The sequence below is a fragment of the Toxorhynchites rutilus genome, chromosome 3 (assembly GCF_029784135.1).
Source record: "Toxorhynchites rutilus septentrionalis strain SRP chromosome 3, ASM2978413v1, whole genome shotgun sequence".
Classification (NCBI taxonomy): Eukaryota; Metazoa; Arthropoda; class Insecta; order Diptera; family Culicidae; genus Toxorhynchites; species Toxorhynchites rutilus.
In genome coordinates, this window is record NC_073746.1 from 301,582,322 (window position 1) to 301,606,948 (window position 24,627).

The 24,627-nt window shown below is 41.2% G+C and overlaps 1 protein-coding gene across 1 annotated transcript; it reads left to right on the forward strand.

The window, feature by feature from the left end:
* Positions 1-14,531: 14,531 nt before the first annotated feature.
* LOC129776194 (enhancer of mRNA-decapping protein 3) lies at positions 14,532-16,820 on the forward strand. The gene is made up of 2 exons (XM_055781688.1): positions 14,532-16,129; positions 16,191-16,820. The coding sequence occupies exons 1-2, from the start codon at positions 14,923-14,925 to the stop codon at positions 16,502-16,504; spliced, it is 1,521 nt and encodes a 506-aa protein (XP_055637663.1). The 5' UTR covers positions 14,532-14,922; the 3' UTR covers positions 16,505-16,820.
* Positions 16,821-24,627: the final 7,807 nt, after the last annotated feature.

Below are 24,627 nucleotides of genomic sequence, written 5' to 3' on the forward strand. Positions count from 1 at the left end.
GTAGAGCCTTTGTCTTGTAACTCTTCCCGTGGAATCTGTTAACTTTAATTCCTTTGTAAGAGGTTCGTGATCCGTATAAATCGTGAACTCTCTACCATAAAGGTACGGTCTAAAGGTTTTGGCAGCAAAATAAATGGCCAAAAGCTCTTTCGCCGTGGCTGAATACTTTTCTTCAGCTCTGCTCAATGTCCTGGATAGGTATGCAATAGGCCGTTCCTTTCCGTCATGTAATTGAGCTAGAACTGCCCCAATGGCAACATTTGATGCGTCCGTTGTAAGAATAAACGGATTATCGAAGTTAGGGTAAGCCAAAAGTGTTTCTGTTGTCATGATTGTTTTTAGCTCTTCAAATGCTCTCTCGTAATCATGATCAATATCGATGATTTTATTTTTACCTCTGAGTTTTGAAGTCATGGGTTTTGCAATATGGGCGAATTTAGGAATGAATCGTCTATAATAACTTATAGTTCCGAGGAACGATTTTAATTCTTTGGAGGTTTTTGGTAGAGGCCAAGACTTTATAGCCTCTATCTTATTAGGATTGGGTTTTACCCCGTCTATTGTGACGACATGTCCTAGGAAAGCTACTTCCTTTCGAAGGAAGTCGGATTTGTCACATTGAATTTTCAAGTTCGCATCCCTAAGGGTTTGGAGAACTTTTTTGATGTCCTCTAAATGACTTTGAAGATTAGTACTGTAAATGATGATGTCGTCCATATAGACGAAACATCGGATCCCTAAATGTTTTCTCAACACTGTATCCATAAGACGCTGAAAAGTCGCAGGCGCGTTTTTCAGTCCAAATGGCATACGAAGAAACTCGTACTTGCCATTATCAATATTGAAAGCGGTTTTCGGGATGTCTTTAGGGTCGACTTCAATCTGGTGGAAACCACTAGCTAAGTCGAGCACTGTAAAATACTGAGCTTTTCCTAGTCGGTCTAAGATTTCGCTCACCTCAGGAATCGGATATCGATCCGCCAGGGTTTTTTCATTCAATTTTCTATAATCGACAACAATGCGATATTTTCGTTTCCCAGAGTTGTCGAGTTTTTTCGGTACGACCCAGATGGGGGAGGTCCATTGTGAAGAGGATTCTCTAATTATACCGTTTTCCAACATTTTTGTAATTTGGGTTGAAACTTCCTTACGGAGGTGGTAAGGATATTTATATGTTTTTTGATGGATGGGTTTTTCATCCGTTGTATTAATAGAATGCTTTACCTCGTGTGTAAAGGTTAGCTTTTCATCATCCGCAAAGAATACGTCTTTGAATGATCTGAGTGTTTTGATCAAAGCATTTTTCTCTTCGTTATTCAGGTGTTCTGATGGGAAATTCAAACGAGGATTTACCTTCTGATGATTGATTTCTAGTTCGAAAGCGTCACTAGGGAATGGCTGAAGTGCCGTGTGGCCTTGTTCACCTTTCTTGGTTAGATGCACGAAAGCTTTATAATTATTTGCTTCATAAACGCCTGGTTTTAAAATTACGTTAGGATTCAAACTGATTTCCTTATCAATTAAAAATGAGCCGTTCGTTGTGGTGCAGATTTCGAATAGGTTTTCATCGGTGCCGTGGAAATTGATAGAAGTGGGGAAATATTTTGACACCGTGTATCTACGATTACTAAATGTAACAAATGCTCTGGAGGTGTCGATTACCGCACCCATGGCAGCTAAATTTTCATAGCCTATAAGGCCGTCAAAGAAATCATGAAATCTGAAGACATAGTACGGAAGTTTTTCATCGGATACTTCCGGGAGCAAATTTGTGTTTACCACGCGATCTATAAGAAACTTTCCGTTCTTGTTATTTATAACGGCTGGTCGTTTAATTTTTGTCGATATATTAACGTGCTCAGGGTTGATGTATGATTTATTAGCGCCAGTATCCACTAGGAAATTTAAATATCCCTTCGTGGTGGACAGGCGCAGGTATGGAATAAAGTTCATGTTGGCATGTTTGCTACACGAACGGTTTGAAAATTTATTTCGTCTCCTGTTTCGCTTGCAGTGTCATCGTCATCGTCATTGTCTTTGTCGTTGTCGGTGTCGTCGTTCACTTCGTTATTGTGAACTTCGGCTTTGTTCTTATGAAATGGTTTTGCCGCGGGTTTGAAGCGAGGGGGATTGGATTTCGCTTCGCCGTTGCTGTTCGGTTTGTCTTTGTAGTTGTCTTTTTGTCGTGGGAATTTACTGTATGATGGGCGATTTCGCACCTCAGCGTTTTGGTTGATGCATACCGATTGGTATGCATCTTCTAATGTGGTAGGTTTGGATTGTCTTATTATGGATGCGAGTGGCTCGCCTATGTTGTCTAAATATTTGGTAACTATTAGTATTTCAATCAGATCATTTGTTTGCAGTGGATTAAGCGATAGGTTCATCTTGATTTTTGTGGATAATTCTTTTACATCCGTATAAAATTTATGGTTATTTCTATCACCTCGTTTCATGTGAAATAGGTGAGACAAGTTTGTGGCTAGATCTTTCTGATCGCCATAAATTTCCGACAGAACCCGTTTTATGCCAGGTATGGTATTAGGATTTCCGTTTGCGCATAGAACGGTGCGCGCATCACCTTTTATTTTATTTTTAATAGCCCTCATATAGTGGCTGGGTATCGTGTCGGGAGCGTTGTTGTCTCCCTTCACTAAGTACATTTGGTATATTTCTTCTAGCTCTTCAAGCCAGGCAGGTAATTCCTTTTTGATGCCTGTGAATTCAGACATGTTTCGAATCGGGTCAGGCAGTCTATAATTGTCAAACTGTCTTCCACTGCTAAGCAGCATTTCTTGGAGCTCAGCCACAGTAGCTTGGAGCTGCTCAATTTCACTTGATCGGTTGCTAGGCATTTTCTTGCTTTTGCAATTTTTCCACAGTAAAAGGATAAAAATGACTTACGTTATTATTTTCCACATGTGTTCACAAGATCGAAGCGGGCCTTAGCTGTCGTTCCTCGATGAAGCGTCGTTCCTGGTGATTAATCCCCTGTTGGATGACGTGGCTTTTCTCGGTTCCTGTCGCTGGGTCTCTTTTAGTTCACTTCGATACTTATCCTACCGGCTGCGCCAGTTATGTTTGTTCTTTGAACAAACGAGTTTTTAAAAAACACTTTATTCTTCACTTTTCTTAAAGTCAAATACTTAAACCTCACTGCACCGATCTACACGCGAAAAAGAGATTGAGCCACATGGCGCTAACTCTTTTATAGCCTAAAAATGCTGATTATTAGTTTTAGCTATCAACTCGTTCATTGGCGCGAAACGTGGCGTGATGCGCCTGTTGCTTTTCCTGACGCGAATACTTTCGAAAATGCTGGGAGAAGGCTAATTGGTCGATAGCTCTTTGAAGAAGAAGGATCTTTTCCGGGTTTTAGTATCGGGATCACTTTTGCCAACTTCCAACTCGAGAGGAAGTAGCCAAGTGATAGACATCTGTTGAAGACAGAAGTCATAATTTCATATAAGTTGTTACTAAGATGTTTCAACTCAATGTTAAATATACTATCGAAGCCGGGGGCCTTCATATTCTTCAACGAGCGTATAACCGAGATAACCTCTGCAGTCGAGATGATTTCATTCTCTTGAGGTACAGAATGAATATTGTCAATAGCCCTTACAGTATCATTCGCCGAAGCTTCAAATGGACTTGTAATGTTCTGGCCAAGATTGTGTGAACTAGCGAAATGGTTGCCAATTGCATTAGCCTTTTCGGCAGGTGTTATCAATCGTTCTGAATTGTCAGGTTGTAGAAGAGGAGGAATAGGATTAGACTTGGTCTTGAGAATTTTAGCAAGCCTCCAAAATGGCTTGGAGTTATTCGGAAGTTTACTTATATCTTTTGCGAATTTTTTGTTACGGAGATCAATCATTCTGGTCTGGATAACATTGGTTAACTGATTATACTGTCGTTTCCTCTCTCGAATACCAGTACGTTGGTACTGTCTTCGATAGAGGTTCCGAAGTCTAATCAAATGTTTAGTAATAGGATCAATTTGAACAGAGTCACTCACCTGAATCGTTTCTGGGATGTGGTTTTGGCGAGCCTCAATAACTGCAGTTTGAATATAGCTGACTGTTGTTTCGATATCTTCGGGAGATTCAAGAGGCTGATCGAGATCAATATTGTTGTCGATAAGCTGCTGGAATTCCACCCAATTCGCACGATGATAGTCTCGTCTACATTGTGGCCTCCTGACTGCGACATTCACTCCCAATTCTACCATCACTGGGAAGTGATCCGAACTCAACTCGTTAAGGGCAATAGGATCACCGATGTGGCGATCCATGTTGGTAATGAAGAAATCAATGATGGAATGTACTCCAGAACGAGAAATTCGAGTGTGGGTTGCTGGACTAAGAATCCTGTAGTGCCCACACTGTAGATCATCGTTTAGAGTCACTCCATTTTGATTCCTCCTTTGGTTTCCCCAGGACTGATGTCGAGCATTAATGTCCCCGCCGATAACGTATTTCGACTGCCTTCGTGTTAGCTTGATGATATCGTTTTTAAGAAGCAACGCCGAGCCATCTCTGATTGACGTCTGCTTGGGATAGTAGACCGCAATCACGATAATAGGCCCAATCGATGTTGTGATTTCCGCTCCTTTAGCTTCGATGATGTTGAGTTTCAGGCACGGCAAAAGTCGATATCTGATGTTATTTCTGATGGCTAGGGCAACACCTCCTCCACCAGAACTAGTACGATCCATTCTCAATAGACGATAATTCGGAACCCGAAGGTTAACATTCGGTTTAAGATGCGTCTCGGTAATGATAGCTACGTCGATGCTGTTTGTCACTAAGAAGTCAGTGAATTCGATGACCTTACTCTTAAGAGAGCAGGCATTCCAATTAATTAGCCTGAGAGATGACCGATCCATGGTTATAATAAAAGTGTAGCATGACTTGCACTTGTTCCTGTTGGTTGCGACAACTTCTAGTCTGTCGATCTAGTTCAAGAAACAGGGTTGCAAGTTCCTGCATGCTATAAAGCTCCTCAGTAGAAGAGGAATGAGGTGAAGGTTTTGGTGTAGGTGGTAAACCAATAGCTGCAACCTTACTATAGCTCGGTTGCTCCTTTTTTGGCTTTTCGCTAGAAGAGGCCGTTTGGGGACGACCTGTAGGAAGTGGAAGAGGAGGAAGAACAGGAATCGTGCGAGAAACCATTGGAGGGAACTCCTTGTCAGTAAGTTCTGGAGCCTTCTTCCTATTCTGTGTTTTATCAGTAGCTTGTTTCCGGATACGTTTTAAATCCGTACGTTTTGTGCAGCTACGGCTGGTGGCTTGGTGACTTTCGCCACAGTTAACGCACTTGCGAGGTTCTTCCTCTGGAAGGCTGCAAGTGCTTGTTAAGTGGTCAGCAGCACACTTGCCACAACGAGTTTTCATGTGACAGTTTCTTGTTCCGTGTCCAAAACCAAGGCAATTTGAACATTGCGTTACATCCCGATGTTGAGGTTTGTATCGGTCCCATTGTACCGAGATGTTGAAGATCTCACTGATTTCTCTTAGGCGAGTTATGTTGGCTGATCCTTTCTTGAAGTGGATCACGTACAAAACGTTGGAATACCCATTGTCTGGTGTCTTATGCCGAGTCATCCGATATACAGCCAACGGCTGAATATTGTATGATTGTTCCAGATCTTTTTTAATATCCTCCAACTCAATAGCAGGAAGACCTCGCAACACCACCTTAAATGGTTTTTCAGACGGCGTATCGTGAGTGTAAAACTCATGATTTTTTGATTTCAGGTATGATCCAATTATTTTATATTGCTCCATGTTGGGACTAGTGATTTTAATCCCGATGCTGCATATTTTAAAAACTGGCTGCAATTTCAGCGCCAGCAGTTCAGACCTCAAAGTTCCTATATCTCTCGATGTTGTAAAATAAGGTGGTACTTTCACCATTTTCTCAACATTTACTTTCCTGGTAGTTGGTTCCTCCTCGGTATGGCCATCCAATAAAGCATAGCGGTTCCTTTCTAATATTGGCTCCTAGCCGGTGTCCGATCGATGTCGTTTGTTGGTGCCATGTGGTATGCCTGGGTCGGTTGACCGGGTTTTCCCCATTGTTGTAGTCCTCAAGGGCAGACAGGTAGTTGATGAATCGCAGGTAGACAATCTGAAACGAGAAATTAATAGCTTTTTTAAAAATCAGGTAATGAATGGAGCTCCAAACACGTCCGTCTCTGTCGACGGTCGGAGTGGAATGATCGTTACGGCAGCGGAGCGGGGATTTTTAAGCTGACTGGCTGGCTCGAGAATTACGCATGTGTGAGACTGCGACCAATGTTTCGTTCATTTTTTTCTTTTTCCTTTCCAATCGTGCTTCATTCTATTTCGCTGCTGCTCTGGTTGCCCGTTTTGGTCGGTACGATTTGAGGAGCACAAAATGGACCAATCAAAAATGGGCACATAGTGTATTTGGACAATGCTTGATATTTCACAATTATTCAATTATTTATCTCAAGAAAAATGAAATGTTATTCGTTATGATAGATGCGTAGATATATTTCCTATCAATTGATGCAAAAACCTTTGCGATCTATTGAGAAATGCTCGAGTTATAAGCGTTCCAAATCTTGCATTTTTTCCTACTTGTTCAGTGCCTAGATTCTCATTTCACCCCCTATATCTTCCAGTTAGACGTAGTCCTACGTCAAAATAGTGTGATGGGCAACACTACGAGATCTGGAGGTGTCTTGTTAAAAGAAATTGATTAGCCTTAGATTTCCAATGTTATTGAAAATGATAACACAAACAGCTGCACTTATTACTTGGCAATTCCATGATTTGGAACCAGTAGGAATTATTGAGCTAGGATTATAACTTCCCTTTCTAATTATCACTCCAATGGAAGGGTACTGCCGGATATGTCCGTAGCCAGGAAGAAAAATCGGTTTGTCGAAAAAAAAATTTGATCTGAAATTTGGAACACATCTTTCTCTGGTTTCATTATAAATTTGTGTATTCCATGATCTTGGAAATCTAAGATGGCGGCCGGTACAAAATGGTGGATTACCTATTTTCTCAGAACACCATCAATATGTATATCAAATGAAAGGGATTGACTAGTAGAACACAGTTATTTATTAAAAAATGCAAATCTAAAATGGCGGCCACTACAAAATGGCGCATTACATATTTTCTCAGAACCCCATCAATATGGACATCAAATGAAAGGGATTGACTAGTAGAACACAGTTATTTATGAAAATTGCAAATCCAAAATGGCCGCCACCAGAAGATAGCGCCATATATATTTTTTCCACAATCCCATCAATATGGGTATCAAATGAAAGGGCTTGACTAGTAGAATACAGTTCTTTATTAAAAATAATTATACATATTATTCAAAATTTCCGAAAATCAAAAATAAAATACTCCGGATAATCGAGTCTGAAATTCCGGATAATCGAATCCCGGATAACCTAGTCCGACCTGTACATTCGTTTGAGACTCACAGGGGACTCCGACAAGACGATGGACTTTCCTGTCTGCTCTTCAATGTGGTGCCGGAAGGTGTTATGCGGAGAGCGAGCTTCAACAGGAGGGGTACGATTTTCAACAAGTCTAGTCAGTTTATCCGCTTCGTCTGCCACATGGACATACGTGGACATCGGAAGAACACATGAACACACACTCACACGAATCAGGGCTGATTAGGCAATCAATGCGTCTAAGACTAAATACATGCTAGAAGAAGGAACTGATCGTAACATAATTCTTCCTGTTCCGGTGACGAGAGTATAGGAATTTGTCTACCGTGAGTTATTGATAACAACTTTCGACAAAAACAGGCTCGAAATTTGAAGACTCACTCCGCAAATTCTTAAGGTCCAACAAACTCCGACCCCGTAGGAAGTGCACCATGTACAAATCCCTGATTCGATCGGTTGTTCGCTATGGACATGAAGCATGGACGAGATCGAAGAGAACTCCCAAGCACTTGGTGTACGGATAAGTAGGATGAACCACGAACTGATACAACTCTATGGAGAACCCAGTATCCAGAAAGTCGCCAAGGATGGACGAGCGCGAAGGACAGATCATGTTGCAAGACTGCCTGACAGCAGCCCTGCAAAGATGGTGTTCGCATCGAATCCGGTAGGAACAAGAAGAAGAGGAGCCCATTGAGCGAGGTGGTTGGACCAGGTAGAGCAAGACTTGGCAAGAATCGGTGCGGGCAGGAGTTGGAGAACTGCAGCTGTAAACCGAGTTCATTGGCGGAACAATGTTGTGAAGAAGATCAAATCTCTTCATAAGAATTGTGAATCAATCATTGTGAATGAATAAATAAAAAAATGTTATCCTTCCTATGCCACAAACAAAAGTAACTATTATAAGAATAGTTTATAAAAACGGTGACTATAATTTGCCAGAACTTCATACTTCCGCTTCAGTTGACACTCGTGGAAGAATACCAGACAACTTTATGATGTTATCAAACTACTGTTTCTTCTTACCCATGCACATCTACCAATTAACAGCAAAAACGAAGCTTCTACTTTTACCCTTCTGAAGAAGCAACTTCACCCACAGGTGATCGCATCAGCATTAATTAACAATCGAGGATCAACACTGCTGAATTGCGTTATCATCGAAAAATATGTCACTGACAACGAGCTGATGATACAGCACGATATCATATTTTCACCGTCAATATTTAACAAACCCGCATAACCAAAACGATAAGATGTGAGTTTTAACCCATTTTATGCCAAGTGTTCGAAAAATCTAACAGCAAATTTCATAATTTTGCATGACTTTGGAAACCAATCATACAATAAGGTTTTGGCATCAAATAATAGCTTAGTGTATTAGCTACCACTAACTATCAATTTCATTCAATTTTGTATAACTTTATTGGGCAATGAATTCGGTTTAAATCCACTATGTGCGGAAGGTACATAGGTACAAGATCACATATTGTTATGTAGGAAAAACAACATTGGATTGAACCTCCTACAGGAACCAAAACGTAGGTTTAACCAATGTCTTTTTTGGTGATTTTTCGATTTTTTGTCATTTTCCGGAAAACGGGAGAACGAAAAAAAACTTCTTGAAGATTGGAGTTCTTGTAACGCCATAGACAGCGCAATTCTTATTGCTCCGTCGATAACAATATTTGTGTATAAATAAGCAACACTAAGCGGCTGCGTGAACTATTTTGTATACATTGTGTATATACGGTTTTCAATCTACCTATACATAATAATTAAGTATCGGATGTACTCACCTGTATTATCTATAACATCCGCTAATACTCGGGCCATTGATGGGGATTTAAAAAACAACCTGGAAATAAATAAAATGAATAGTATATAAATGCATTGAAAACGATAACAAAAAAAGGTTTCATATTCCAAAAAGAATTGAAGAGCAATTTTAACTGTTAGAGATTTCTCTTATAACATTAAAATAAAAATTATACAAAAATTGATTCGTAGTGCTCACCTGTATCAACTATCGCTGATGCGGGGCGACTGAGGGCGATTCGTGAAAATAACCTGAAAGTAAATAAAACAAGGAAATAATAAATGAAACAATTTATACATTAAATATTAAAATCAATAAAAAAAATTTATTGATCCCAGAAAAAACCGGAACAAAACAGGTTAAGTCGGTTTTCCATATTAGATAAAATATAAAAATCATACAAAAATTAACTCATAGTGCTCACCTGTATTAATTGATTATCCGGCAACCGACTGCACTCTGGATGATCTGGAAATAAATAAAGTAATTAGTACATTACACATTAAAATCAATAGAAATGATAAAAGGATCCTTGGTCCACAAAAAACCGGAACAAGGAACCGTTTTAACTGTTAGATATATTCAAAACTATGCAAAAATAAATTCATTGCACTCACCTATATTTACTGCCTGCTGATGCTGAAGTGATGAAAGTCAGTGCGAAATTAATTTAAAAATAAATAAAATTATTAGTATACAATTATTATTACATGTTGAAAACAAATTTCATACATATAAATTCAGTGCACTCACCTGTATTTACGTATTTACTATGATGTCTGCTGATCCGGGGGAGATGGAACCAATACGAAAATAACCTAAAAATAAAACAAATCAGTATTCATGTATATTTTATATTATAGCTTATTATCATGATAAAGGGTGTGTCACATTAAATTGCATCACGGAAAAAACGCTGTAGAAATTCGCCCAATAGACCGATCTTTTTGAAAATTTTAGACAGTAAAATAAAAACTATTAAACAACTTTTGGCATTTTCTTTTTATTCATACTTCGAGCCCAAGCCCGTATGCTCGCACCTTCCTCTTTACCCCTTCCATAAGGTTCTGTACAACGTCAGGTTGAAGTTTTTTTTTAACAGAAATTCATTTTCTCTTGAAGTCCGCCTCCGACTTGACAACTTTTGGGTTCTTCCGGAGGGCCTGCTTCATAATCGCCCAATATTTCTCTATTGGGCGAAGCTCCGGCGCTTGGGGGGGTTCATTTCCTTTGGCAGAGCGTCTCCGTAGCCACATTGGCTGCGCGTTCGCTTAGTAAGCGATCGATCGTGAGTTCAAAACTCAGGACCCTCATTGACCATCTTTGTGTTGTTACAGAATAGCTACGTCCACGCAACAATCATCAGCGATGGAGATCGATCCACGGTCGAAATTAGATCGATTCATCCATACAACTGCTCTGCTCTGCAAGACACATCGGGCTGCTGTTCTATAAATAGCTCAACAATGATCAATCAACTTTCTCCGCTGTCCGGTGGTCTAACTGGATAATGGAAGAAAAATACAATACAGAATACTCTTACGCCTAAATGGCTACTGTGTAAATGTACCATATGCAAATGGTATAGAAGGAATACTGGCGAATGGCAACTGTGTAATGTAATGTGCTATAATTATAGATATGATAACCATGTGACATGTACACGATTAAAATTCGGCTCTGTTTACAGCTAAAATGCTAATGAGCCTGAAATAAATAAATGGGATAAAAAAAAATGCGAGCACTGACTCATGTGTTCTTCCTATCTTACTCCTCGAAAAAAAAAAAAATTCCTTTGGCACGAAGGTGACCCCGTTGGCTTCGTACCACTCCAACACGTCCTTTGAATAGTGGCACGAAGCGAGATCCGGCCAGAAGATGGTCGGGCCCTCGTGCTGCTTCAATAGTGGTAGTAAGCGCTTCTGTAGGCACTCCTTAATGTATACTTGCCCGTTTACCGTGCCGGTCATCACGAAGGGGGCGCTCCGCTTTCCGCAAGAGCAGATCGCTTGTCACACCATGTACTTTTTGGCAAACTTGGATAGTTTCTGCTTGCGAATCTCCTCCGGAACGCTGAATTTGTCCTCTGCGGAGAAGAACAACAGGCCCGGCAGCTGACGAAAGTCCGCTTTGACGTAGGTTTCGTCGTCCATTACCAGGCAATGCGGCTTCGTCAGCATTTCGGTGTACAGCTTCCGGGCTCGCGTCTTCCCCACCATGTTTTGCCTTTCGTCGCGGTTAGGAGCCTTCTGAACCTTGTATGTACGCAGGCCCTCCCGCTGCTTGGTCCGCTGGACGAATGAACTTGACAAATTCAGCTTATTGGCGACATCCCGGACCGAACTTCTCGGATCACGTCTAAACTGCCTTACTACGCGCTTGTGATCTTTTTCACTGACGGAGCATCCATTTTTGCCGTTCTTCACCTTCCGGTCGATGGGTAGGTTCTCGAAGTATCGTTTTAGTACTCTGCTGACCGTGGATTGAACGATTCCCAGCATCTTACCGATGTCCCGATGTGACAACTCCGGATTCTCGAAATGAGTGCACAGGATTAATTCACGACGCTCTTTTTCGTTCGACGACATTTTTCCAAATTTACGAAAAATTGACAGTGAAGCATGGCCAACGTGATCTATACACTCTTATCTGATTATAAGCGAAAGCTGAAGATATAATTCCTAAAAATTAAATTTCTACAGCGTTTTTTCCGTGATGCAATTTGATGTGACACACCCTTTAAACGATATTATCGCTTTAGAAAACATAACGGATAACAATTATTTATTCCTGTCACATTCCTGAATACAGAAAAATTATCCGGAACAATAATCGTTTTGATAACTTAACCGTCTCTAAGCTGGCCGATCAACACAACATATTTGTTCGGTAGAATAATCATATTAATTTACTCACCTGTCCTGTTCGCAAACTGTGCCAGTCAGTACTTTGATCAAGCAAGTCTAAAATGAACTGAATTAATTTAAAACAGAAAATAAAGGTAATTTTAAATACTTACGAAATTCGTTTCTTTGTACACCAACTGTTGTTTTGAGTATTGACAGTTCAATGAGGAGACAATAGACTGCAGTAATGGCGATTCGCTCAGTTCGTGTAGTTTTATTGTGATTATAGCTGAAACTTAGGGCAGTGCTGCCTGCGGGAGGCAAGGCGGGGTAAAATTCCAGCACTCTTGTAGCACTTTTCGTCACTCGACCGACACCGTGCTTATAACCGCTCGAATAGATTTTAAACTGCCCAGTTTCCTATATTTTCGAGCGGTTATAGGTACAAAGTGGACCAAGCGACGGAAAGTGCTACAAAAGTGCTGGAACCATACCCCGCCTTGCCTCCCCACAGGCAGCACTGTCTACACTTTCAATTATAATTGTATGCGATTATTTATACTGAGCGAAAAGGCATTACTGCAGCGATAGCTTTCCTCCTTCTCGTTGAACTGTCAAAACATGAAACATGAAAGTGTTAAAGAAACAGTCGCCAATATCAGCTGGTTTTAGGGATTCTATTCTCAATTGGAATACTGCTCGGTAAAACAACACAGAGAAAACTTCCAATCGAAGTATGGACAGGTAACAGAAGTATTTTGTTTCATTGCTTTCGATCTACAGAACATTTTACCTCTATCTCATATTTCTCAGAAACCCTTAAACTCTCAATGGCACAGCAATATTCCGTTGCAATCGATACGGACGATCGAAGGAAACTTTAAGTGCAGTTTTCATCAAATTCTTCAAACGGCAGACATCATCGGGTAGAAGTGATGTGAGGACGGAGAAGGTGGTTTCGAAGAAGACAAAAACTCGATCTGTGTCAATAAGGAAACATTATGCAGTAGCTGCCATCCACTGAAATCCCAATAGTCGATGATGAATTCTCCTGCTGTCGCTGTAGAGCACAAGATGCGACGAAAACAATTGAGCTGAGAGTGGATAAAGTTTCGAAGAAAATTTCCACCTGTCGGGGATTTGCTGCTGACAACATGAACGCTGCAAATGTTTGCTTTCAATTTTAGTGGCATTGTATTAAGTTTGAAAGCATTGTATGAAAAATAAATGTTTGTAAACAACGCAATTTTTTTTTTGTTCCTTGGTAACTTTAAACTTTCTTCAAAACAAATACTGCCATAATAAGGTTCGAGCAGTTTTTCAATCGGTCGACGCGGTGCCAGATTGGCACAGGTTTGGCTCGTAATTGGTTGTCGAATACGAAGGGTAGGTCGACAAAATCATTGCATTATGGCACGATATCGGCATCGTTGTCGACACCATTTGATGGGACCGATTCGACACAACAATGTAGAGTGGGTGGGTACGTTATCGCGAATATTTATAGCTGAAGCGGTAGGCAGTACTGCTTGCGGCGGGCACAGCGGGGTTAGATTCAGGCACTTTCGAAGCGCTTTATGGCGTTCGGTCGACATTGGACCGATAACCGCTTGAAAATAAGATAGAGCGGGATCCTACAACTAGACAGATCATTTCGTTGGAAATTTGCATGATCATGCTTGTAGACCAAAAAATAACAAAAATACATTTTCCCAACACTCAGAGTCCCCGCCCACTGCAGACTTTTGTCGACCGATTGATAGGTCGGACGACTTAATCAGTATGGAGCAATATGTATATGAGCACACTACACCGATTCAGTTTGGGCCGATAAAAATGTTTGATAGGCTTCCCGATTGCATTTAAACTATTCTGTTGGCCAGCTTTCGGCCGTTCGTTTAATCAGTACTGGCTAGCATCGACCTACGCACACACGACGATTGTTTATCGGTCGATAGTTCAATTCGCTCTCAATTTTGACATCCGACATACGCCCCGTGCAAATCACTGAGAGTTGGATGCACCCAATGTTCTCTGAAACTCTTTTTGATTTTCCTCCGCCGTTCTCTTCTCCTTTGTCAAACAAAAATTAACACAGTCTTTCGAGAATATTCGACCGACAGTTGGCTAGTGTGCGCACTAGCAAACCAATCCGACCAAACTATCGGCCGAAAAAAAGTATGCAGTGTGCGGGGGCCCTAATGGTGTTGAAATGTGAAATGTGTTCACATATTTGTAATGTCTTTAAAATGTCTTCACGAAATCAAATGTCTTCGAAATGAAGACATTTCTGCAAACCTGGCATCTTTGCAAGAGTAAAAAAGCACCCCTATTATAACGCTCGTAACGCTTCGCTGACAGAACTTATTCTGGCCGCTGAGGTTGCCAGCATTGTCGAAATGCAAACTTGCACAATCGAGTCTGTCAATGTCATTTCTGTTGGAAAAAAGATGCAGAAGGTCGTGCAGCGAAATGAGCGTAATTTGCGTGAAATTATTTGCAAATATAGTTGAAGACAGTGAGAAAATATATATATCAAGAGAACTTAGCTTTATGTGTGTTTAGATTAAGAGCATAACAGGAACATCCTTATTGTTACTAGCCATAGACAAGTTTTATGTGTTGAGCTCGATCAAAGGTCCTACGTATGTGAAAACGTTTTCGTGTATTTTTTCGGCGGTGGGGAGACGATCGCGGATCTTAGCCAACAAGAAGCATCAAGTGGAAGCCATTGTGGTTTCCGTGGAGAAGATAAAGAAGCGGGTCCATTTGCCCATTGTCCCCACTTTCAATACAGCAGCAACGCAGGAATGAGCGAAATTTGGGTCGGTAAGGCGGTCTCGATCCACTGCCTTTCGGACATAGGTGTCTTCCAGGGTGTCATCTCGCGGGTCAGCCCTCTGGAAATTGTGATAACAAGGGCAGTGCGAAACGGAATTCCATTCAAAAGAGACGATGTTGAGGTTACTTTGAATTGTAAGGACATTGAAAGGGTGGAAATGCTTTCCGATGTACCCTGTTTCGAATCACTCCCGAGCCAATCGGACCAGTCGGATGATTCCATCGATGCGGAGCTAGAAGCTCTGAAAATCGTTGTGATGAATGCAGCTACCAGTCAGAACAAATCTCCCAAAAACACCAATGTGAAGCAGGCTTCAAAATCTCCGGTGCCAATCAAGTATAATAATGGTCAGATCAAAAATGGATTTGAGAATGGATCTACCAAAAGCACCAGTCGGCCAATAGATATAGCCGGTGCCGGAACCTTTATGAAAGGAGTTCTATCCACGTCGTACAAAAGTGACAACCTGAGGAAAAAATCTCGCAACGGAAATGGTAACAACTATAACAATCGCTATTCCAACAAAAACTCCACCTTCGGGACACCTGTGGACGATCCGATAATGGATGAGGAGTTTGACTTTGAGAAAAATCTTGCCCTATTCGATAAGCAAGCCATTTGGGATGAGATCGAGTCATACCAGCAAAGGCCGGACACTACGCGGCAGAGGGCTTCGAGGAAGAAATATCGTCACGACGAGAATGTGCTCACCTCGGAACCAGCCCAATATCGGCAAATAGAGCTGATAAGCAGGGTTCCGGAAGCAGCAACCACCATCGGTCAAGAGTACGTAACGGATGAGGGGTTAGTCATCCCATCGATACCTCGCAGCACTCGTGACCTCATTCAACAGCTAGCGGAAAACCGTGGTTTATCGATTGAGCGTCAAAACGATCTCCTCGCGCGGGGCGCCTCCGAGATTGCCCTCCAACTGCTGGGAGGCTCGCGACGTCTAACGCCCAACAATCAGCACCAGTGGCCAAGGATTGTGATCATATGTGACGAACCGTACAACGCAAGACTGAGTGAGATTGGTATCGTCACCGGACGATTGCTTGCCTGCCACGGTTTGGCGGTGATCCTTTACGTGACCCGTGCGATAAAATCCACCAGAATCAGCAACGAGCTGGAGCTGTATGAGGCGACCGGCAACGTGGTTACTTTCAACGCTCAACGTAAGTTGTTTCCTTCCATTCCAGAAACCCAGTTTCACTAACGTGTTTCCATCAATTACAGTCCTTCCATCCTGTGATCTAATCATCGCCACCGTTAAGTCGCGCTATCTCAGCGAACCGATTCGCAAGTGGATTTCGGTCAGCCGTGCGCCAGTACTCGCCATTGATCCGCCGGTCGGAGGAATTGACTCCGTGCCGACTAAATGCTCCATTTTGCCCATTTTACCGCTGAACGATTTGGGTCCGGAGTCCGCGTGCGGACGATTGTACCTTTGCAACTTGGGCATTCCCAACAAGTTCTTCGTTGATGCTGGCGTCAGATACAAATCGCCGTTCGACAAGGCCATCATTCCAATACACCGGCGGACGGAATAGATGATTCATCAAAAGTTTCGAGGAAAACACTTCTAGTGTGAATGGAGCAACAAAAACTGCATTTTATATCGTGTCTCTGACTGAGGAGAAGAGTATAATGGGACGATCGGAATGAGGCCGTTTCGGACAGATATCATATTGTTTTTTATTTCAACGGACAAGATTCTATAGCTGAAAAAGAGACACTGACGAGGAAGGAAACAAAAAAAAAGATGTTCCTTGGATGTTTCTGAATGATTGTCGAAGGTTATGATGTGGCACTCCACCGGAAAATATTAAAACACCAGGGAACAAGCGCAACAATGTACCTTTTTTTTAATAATATCACTACAAACAGTGACACAGATTCCTAGGAGATTTCCAATGAGATTCCATTCTTCGTTCCCTTTTGCAAAGTTCCCAAATCAAGCGAACCCTAAAGCATCAGTTTTAGCCTCAACGATCTATCTGAGATTAGCGGTCGGCTTGCGCTAGTTCTTCGTTCATTCTCACTCAGTGTTTCGTTCCAACTACTTAGGGACGGTTTACATACCAGATGAACAGAAAAGCCACCATTTTAGACCTTTCCCCTCCGTAGACAATTGGACATTAAAATGATAACTTTAACACTAAACCTACCACAGCGGGGTAAAATTATCCCTTTTGAAATTTCGTCAAAATTGCTTGACAAATAACATTATCGCATCGTCGTTTGCCTTTACTACTTTTCTCAAAATGACGGATTTCGCCCCAGCTCGTCTATGGGATTGTCATGACCCTCTCAGAACTTAATGAAACTTTTCGGGCGTGAAGACCCGGAAAACTAAGTATGCCAAATTGCTTAATTAGGTAATTAAGCAATTTGGCATACTTAGTTTTCCGAAAATTTATCTAAACTAGCATATGGAAAGGGCCAAATATTTTTGAGCATCTATCTATTTATCTAAATATATATAAAAATGAAATGTTGTCTGTCTGTCTGATTCTTATGGACTCCTCCCTCTCTAAGGGGGGGCTGCCATACAAATGAAACACAAATTTCAGTATAACTCGAAAACTAATCGAGAAAATGGAGCAAAATACAGCATATAAAGGTTTTAGGTGGGAATAAACGTTTCTATGGTAAATAGATACTCCTTCCTCTTTGAGGGGGGGAGGTGAGGAATTTCTGCATAACTCGAAAACCAATAAAGCAAATGGAACCAAATTTGGCATGTGAAGGTTTTAGGGGGCAATAAATGTTTCTTTGGAGGTTAGACACTCCTCCCCCTCTCTAAGAGTTGGTGGGGGGGGGTTTGTCATACAAATGAAGCGTAGATTTATGTAAATTCAAGAACTAATCAAGAAAATGGAATCAAACTTGGCATATAGATGTTTTAGGGATCGATGAACGATTCTATGGTGGTTAGACACTCCTCCCCTCTCTAAGGGGAGGCTGCCATACGAATGAAACACAAATTTCTGCATAACTCGAGAACTAATCAATCAAATAGAGCAAGTGGTTGGAAAATCTTGAACGAGAATTGTGTCTGAAAATAATCTTCTAAAAATTATATTATAATGACGAGTTTTGGTAGAAGTACTAGTAATTTTATAATAAAAGGAAATTTTAAAGGGTAGATTAGAAGATCTATCAATGAACAGCTCTGCGATTGGACCCATGAATTTGCGCTTAGTAAGAACACGTGGGTGTGATAACGAAAAATAAATTTTGGGCGGGATGAAGTTTACCGGGTCAGCTAGTATATATATATATATATATATATATATATATATATATATATATAAATGGATTTCTGTCTGATTCTTATGGACTCGGAAACTACTGAGCCGATCGACGTTGTGTAGGGGTTTTTGGGGCCGGGGAAGGTTTTCACGATAGTTCGAGAAACACAAATCTCAGTATAACTCGAGAATAAATCAAGCAAACGAAACCAGATTTGGCATGTGGAGGTTTTAGGGGACAATAAATGTTGCTATATTAGATAGACACTTCCCGCCTCCCCCTCCCACAGGGTGGATGCTGCAGAACTCGAGAATCAATGAATAATAAAAATGTAAAGGTCAATAAATGTTTCTATAATTGTTTGATACTCCTTCTCTGGAATGGAGAGGGGGTCCCATAAAATATTACACATATTTCAACCAAACATGACAATTGAAAATTTTCGGAAAACTCTGAAGGGAAATAGGGAAATTCGGAAAATTCAATTCCCATATGTTCTTTAATTACATAGTGACAAGCGTTCTTAGTCTGTGGAGACACGCTCGAATTGATTAGCCCCTCGCATCAGGTATACACGCAAACACATACCATCATATATTTTAAGCAGTTAGTTTTTCAGGCTGAGAAGTTTCAGTTAGCTTACATCAGTCGATGCTAAAACAAGAGAATAAAGATTTGTAATTAAAATAAAACATTTTTCCTCACTCGCAACTCGAATCCCACATTGGTGACCGGCATGATAATGTGAGACGCTGACCACTCGGCCACGGGTGCACACCCTGCCGGTTCGTTAAAAGTTAATCGCATTCGGAAATCACTAGATTTGACGTTTTGACGTGGGACTACGTCTAACCGGAATATATGGAGGGTAAAATGAAAACCTAAACACAGAACATGCAGGAAAAAATGAAAGATTTCGAATGCTTATAGCTCGAACATTTCGTACTGGATAGGAGAGATGTTTGCATCACTTGATAGGGAATATTTCTACGCATCTATCGCAACTAACAAAATGTTGTTTTTCATTAGATAAACAATTGAATAACTGTAAAATATTAGGCGTTATCTAAACGCCCTAACTGCATCGTTTTGATTGGCCCGATTTACGGTTTCCCTAACACAGCCATCAAAACCAAGCAGCCTTGGGGAAATCGGCATTGCAAATACATGAAAGTAGGGGGACTTTTGTTCTCATCGAAAAATGTTCCCTAACACAGACTTTAAAACCAAGCAGCGAAATCGGTATTGCAAACACACGAAAGAGCCTAGAGGCGAGTGAACTGAAAAGTTTAAACCCTCTTAAAGCCAAAAAGAAGAAGAAGAACACACGAAAGTAGGGAGAGCTTTTGTTCCCACCGAAATGTGTTCCCTAATAGAGATTTCTAAACCAAGGTGCCTGGAGAAATCGGTATTTCAAATTCATGCAAGTCGGGGGTATTTTTGTTCCGACTGGAATGTGTTTCCCTAACACAGACTTCAAATCCATGGAGCGTGGGGAAATCGGCATTGCGAATTCATACAAATCGGGGGTATTTTTATTCCGATTGAAATGTGTTTCCCTAACACAGACTTCAAAACCGAGGTTTCTGGGGAAATCGGCTCTGCAAATAAATGCAAACTGCGAGTACTTTTGTCCTCGCTTGCCTTTGTGCAGAGTGGAATATGTCTGTCCTAACATGATCTTCTAAACTTAGGAACCTGGGAAAATCGTGCAGACACTAGAAGCGAATGAACTTCCCAGTTTTAAGCAAATTCGAAATTCGAGAAGTATGTACACTTTTGGGATGTAAACTTCAGAGGGAAATGTAAAATAAAATAATCGCTTGATAATTTTTTTTTGTCTTTATTGGAAAGATTTTCAGCCTTAGGCTGGTTTATCAAACGTTTGATAATTCTTCCGTACATATATTTTGTTCTAGTCATCATACCAAACGTAAAAGGTCCGTCATTAAATTTACTTGTAACGAAGAACAATCAATCACAATAAATGAATTGACTTTACACGGCATTTGTTCATTTTTTTCACTCACAGAGCAAATATATTGAACTCAATTGAATTTGGAAACTGTTCATTCAATCAAGAATTTAATCAATACAAACGAATGATTGCTAAGCTAAGGAAGTTCCACGTCAACCTTGCGGTTATATCATAGATATAACCCACTCATTTTTTTTAAGGAAAATCGTAAAAATAATCCACCACGAATGTTTATAATTTTACCGATACAAAATGGTGGGCGAAGTCGAAAGAGTAAATCAAACAGCAGCCGCTGTTTCTGTAAAGCTACCAGATTTTTGGCGAAATGATCCGGCTATGTGGTTTGCACAAACCGGAAAAAAAAATCGTTTTGGCCGGAGTCGTTACTGATGGCCCAAAATATTACCACATCATCAGCAAAATTGATCAATCTGTAATCTGCCATATTGCTGATTTGGTGCAAAACCCTCCGTCAACCGAAAAATATAAAAAAGTGAAAGAGCGACTCATTTCCCGCTTCGAGATTTCTCCTCAAGGAAAAATAGAACGATTACTAAATCCGTGAGATTTGGGAGATACGCGTCTGACACATCTACTGGCACGCATGCAGGAATTGGCAGCCGGACTGAATATAAATGAAAATATTATGAAAGTTATGAAAAGAATAAAGCCGGTTTTGACAATCAGTGAGGATGCACTGTCGAAAATTGCAGAAATGGTAGATAAAATGCTGGAATCCTCAAACTCCGTCACAGTCGCCTCTACGTCGGCCCCTACTTCCTTCAATGGTGACTGAACCTGAGTTGAATACCATTCAAGATCAAACTGCCGCGCTCACAGCTGAAATTCGCTGTTTGAAAACAAGTGGGTTACGCAGCCGCTCATCGTCACGAACCCGTCAACCATCAAATGAAACCGTATGTTGGTACCATAGAAAATATGGTAGAAACGCACATCAGTGCCGAAAACCCTGTTCGTTCGTCAGTTCAAAAAATTGTAATAGGTTGTATCTAGGACACGACCGCAGTTTTCGATGTAGAACTACGGAATTATATTATCCAATCCACTTCACGTTTATCACTTCGGATATTATTTCAAAATGCATCGAAATTTTTGTAATCACCGCCTCTAGTCCTAAGCAGGGCCATTGTGGAAAGAAACTCTATTCCATACTCCTCTTTCACCCGTCAAGAAAACAATCCTCTCCCGCTCGACGCTCTGCGGCAACCATGTTGCTTCGATGAATACAAAACTCATTTCCTTGAGAAAGGCACTCGATCCCTCGCCGTCCAGCTCGTCCAGTAACGATGTTGTTCAGTTGGTGTCCACACAAAGAATGTTTTGGTGTGGCTTCAAATCGTGGATGGCTTATTTAAAACAAATTTGTTGAAAACGGGCAGAAACGAATGTATCAGTTGCACGTTATTGACAGCTCTGTTCGGGAATGCACACAAATCGGTAGAACAAATGTATGAGAAAATAAGAATGCTTCCAGTTTTCATTAATTTAATCTGCTTAGGTATTAGTGGATTGTCTTGTATAGTATATCAAACAAATCTTAGAGAATTTCAGAATTTGTTCGCTGTTAGAATAGTTATTAACGTTAACTTTATTTCACAAAAACGTGACCTGTTTTCTGATTTGGCACCCTTCTTGAAAGACGTAGTTCTACGTCAAAAACTAGATTTGTGTCCACTTGAAGCGGCAACAGTGGAAAAAAAGCCCTCCTGAAAGCCGCCGCCTACACATCTTCGACCGTACTAGTAGCAGTCGTTTTTTGATAGACACCGGATCAGATGTCTCCATAATCCCTGCTATCAGAAAAGATTGTTTGAAAGGACCCACATCGTTCCAACTTCATGCTGCAAACGGAACAGTTATCAAAACCTATAACTCTCGATTTGTTACCACAGATTTAGGCTGATGTCACATTAGGCGGATTCGCCGCCGCGGATTCCGCGAATAAAACCGCAGCGGAGGATCTACAGTGTGTGAGCCATGTCACACAGAGCGGGGCGGTTTTGAAAGCGAATTTATATCGAGAAAAAACCGTCGCGATATCCGCGGCGGCGAATCCGCCTAATGTGACATCAGTCTTAGGCTTACGACAACGTTTTTCTTGGAATTTCCTGGTAGCTGACACAAACACTGCTATCATTGGTGCCGATTTTCTAGCTTTCTTTGGTCTACTCGTTGACCTCAAAAATCACTGTTTGGTAGATAGTGAAACAAAACTTCACTCAATTGGTGGATTAATTACTGCTTGCGTGTGTGATGTAACAACAATCAGTGGTGATCTTTTGTCTTTTGTTTGATCTTTTTGAACGCTACCATCAACGATGCGAACTGCAGTGCAACAACGTGAAGTGAAGCATCACATTGTTACGAAGGGCCAGTCTGTTGCCTCCAAAGTACGGAGATTAGCTCCGGATAAATTGGACGCTGCGAAGAAGGAATTTAAACTTATGTCCGAATTAGGCTTGTGTCGACCACACGACAAAAATCGTGAGCGGTCCGCAATGTGTTAACGATGCAAAATGGTTTATGCAATGCTTCGCAAACATTTCAACGGTATATGCATCGGGTATTTGGAGATCTGGATTTCGTCATCACTTTCATCGATGATATATGCATTCGACTTCGGAGAAAGAACACCGGGATCATGTACGTATCGTTTTCGATTGCTTGAGACAAAATGGCCTTGTTATAAACCTTGCGAAATGTCGTTTCGCCCAACCTCAGGTGGAACTTCTCGGATACATTATCTGTAGTGATGGGATTATGCCTCTTCCGGATTGCGTAGAAACTATTATGAAATTCGAGCAGCCTTCAACTGTGAAACAACTCCGTCGTTTTCTCGCTCTTGTGAACGGTTACAAACGATTTATTCCTCAAGCTAGTGATCAGCAAGCAGATCTCCGTGCGATGGTACAAGGAAATAAAAAAAAATGATAACTGAAAAATGATTTGGACAAATGCTGGAAAAGAATCATTCGAACTTTGCAAGAAGGCTCTTTCTGATGCCGTGTTGTTGCATTATCGCGACTCAACCAAACCAATGGCGCTAATGGTAGACGCTTCAAATACTGCAGCTGGTGCCGTATTGCAGCAGTTCTCGAACGGGGGCTGGAAGCCATTGGGCTTCTATTCAGCTAAGTTTTCGTCTGCACAGCAAAAGTACTTCACTTTCGGAAGAGAACTAACGGCAATGAAAATGGCGGTACAATATTTTCGACATGAAAACATGGAAGGACGCACATTTACTATTTTTACGGATCATCACGCCTTATCATCCAACTCCTTCGCACGACTACCACATGAAGACCGTTACTTGCAATTTATTTCACAATTCACGAGTGATGTTCGTCATATAAGACATATAAGGTAAGGACAATGTGGTCGCTGACGTATTATCACGAGTGGAGTCAGTGGATTCTGTGTCGTCACCGATTAACTTCAGTGCTGTTGCAGTAGACCAAATAAATGACGTCGAAAGGCGAAAATTATTACTGTCGTCGTCACTAAAACTGGAAAAGCGAATCCTTTCCGCTTGTACAGTTCCAATTTATTGCGACGTGTCGATTGAAGGTGAAGTTCGACCTTATATTCCGCCACAACCAATCGTCAAACTGTGTTGAAAGTTGTCCACGGATTAGCACATCCTGGAACTCGTGCTACTCGTAAACTGCTTGCCGACCGATTCGTTCGGAAAGGAATCAACAAAGATGTGAAGGATTTCGTTAAGCATTGTATCACCTACCAACGTTCAAAGGTTTGGCGACATACTATGGCGCCAATTAGAGTATTTGACCTTCCCAAAACACGTTTTTGTCACGGTCATGTTGATATTGTTGGTCCGCTTCCACCTTCAAATAGTTTCCGCTATTTAGTTACTATGGTTGATAGATTCTCTCGTTGGCCAGAAGCAGTACCCATCACGGATATTACGGCGGAGATGGTGGCTAAAGTGTTTATGTTTTTGTGGGTAGTACGCTTTGGGGTGCCGCATCGCATCACTACTGATCAGGGCAGACAATTTGAGATCAATTCTTTTCGGCGAACTTAACAGAATAATAGGAACGGAGCATTTACGAAAGACTGCTTATCACCCACAGTCTAACGGTTTGGTGGAGCGTTTTCACAGAACTCTCAAATCTGCTCTTATGTGCGTAGATGCGAAACACTGGTCGGATAGGCTCCCATTGGTACTTTTGAGAATTCGGGCAGCGCTGAAGGAAGATTTTAATTGTTCTGCAGCAGAGCTAGTTTACCGCCAACAATTACGTATACCTGGCTTCGACGAACCTGGGAAACAACCACATCGTAGTGGTTGTTTGTTACGTTCAGCAGCTGCATCAAATTTTTGATAATCTGAAACCAAGCTCAAAAACTCATCACGCTAAACAGAAAATATTCAAACAACTAGCGCTTCGGGATTCG

Coding starts and splice junctions, on each gene's coding strand:
- LOC129776194 (XM_055781688.1), top strand. CDS start 14,923: ATGAGCGAAATTTGGGTCGGTAAGGCGGTCTCGATCCACTGCCTTTCG. Junction 16,130..16,190: donor GGTTACTTTCAACGCTCAAC/GTAAGTTGTTTC, acceptor CATCAATTACAG/TCCTTCCATCCTGTGATCTA.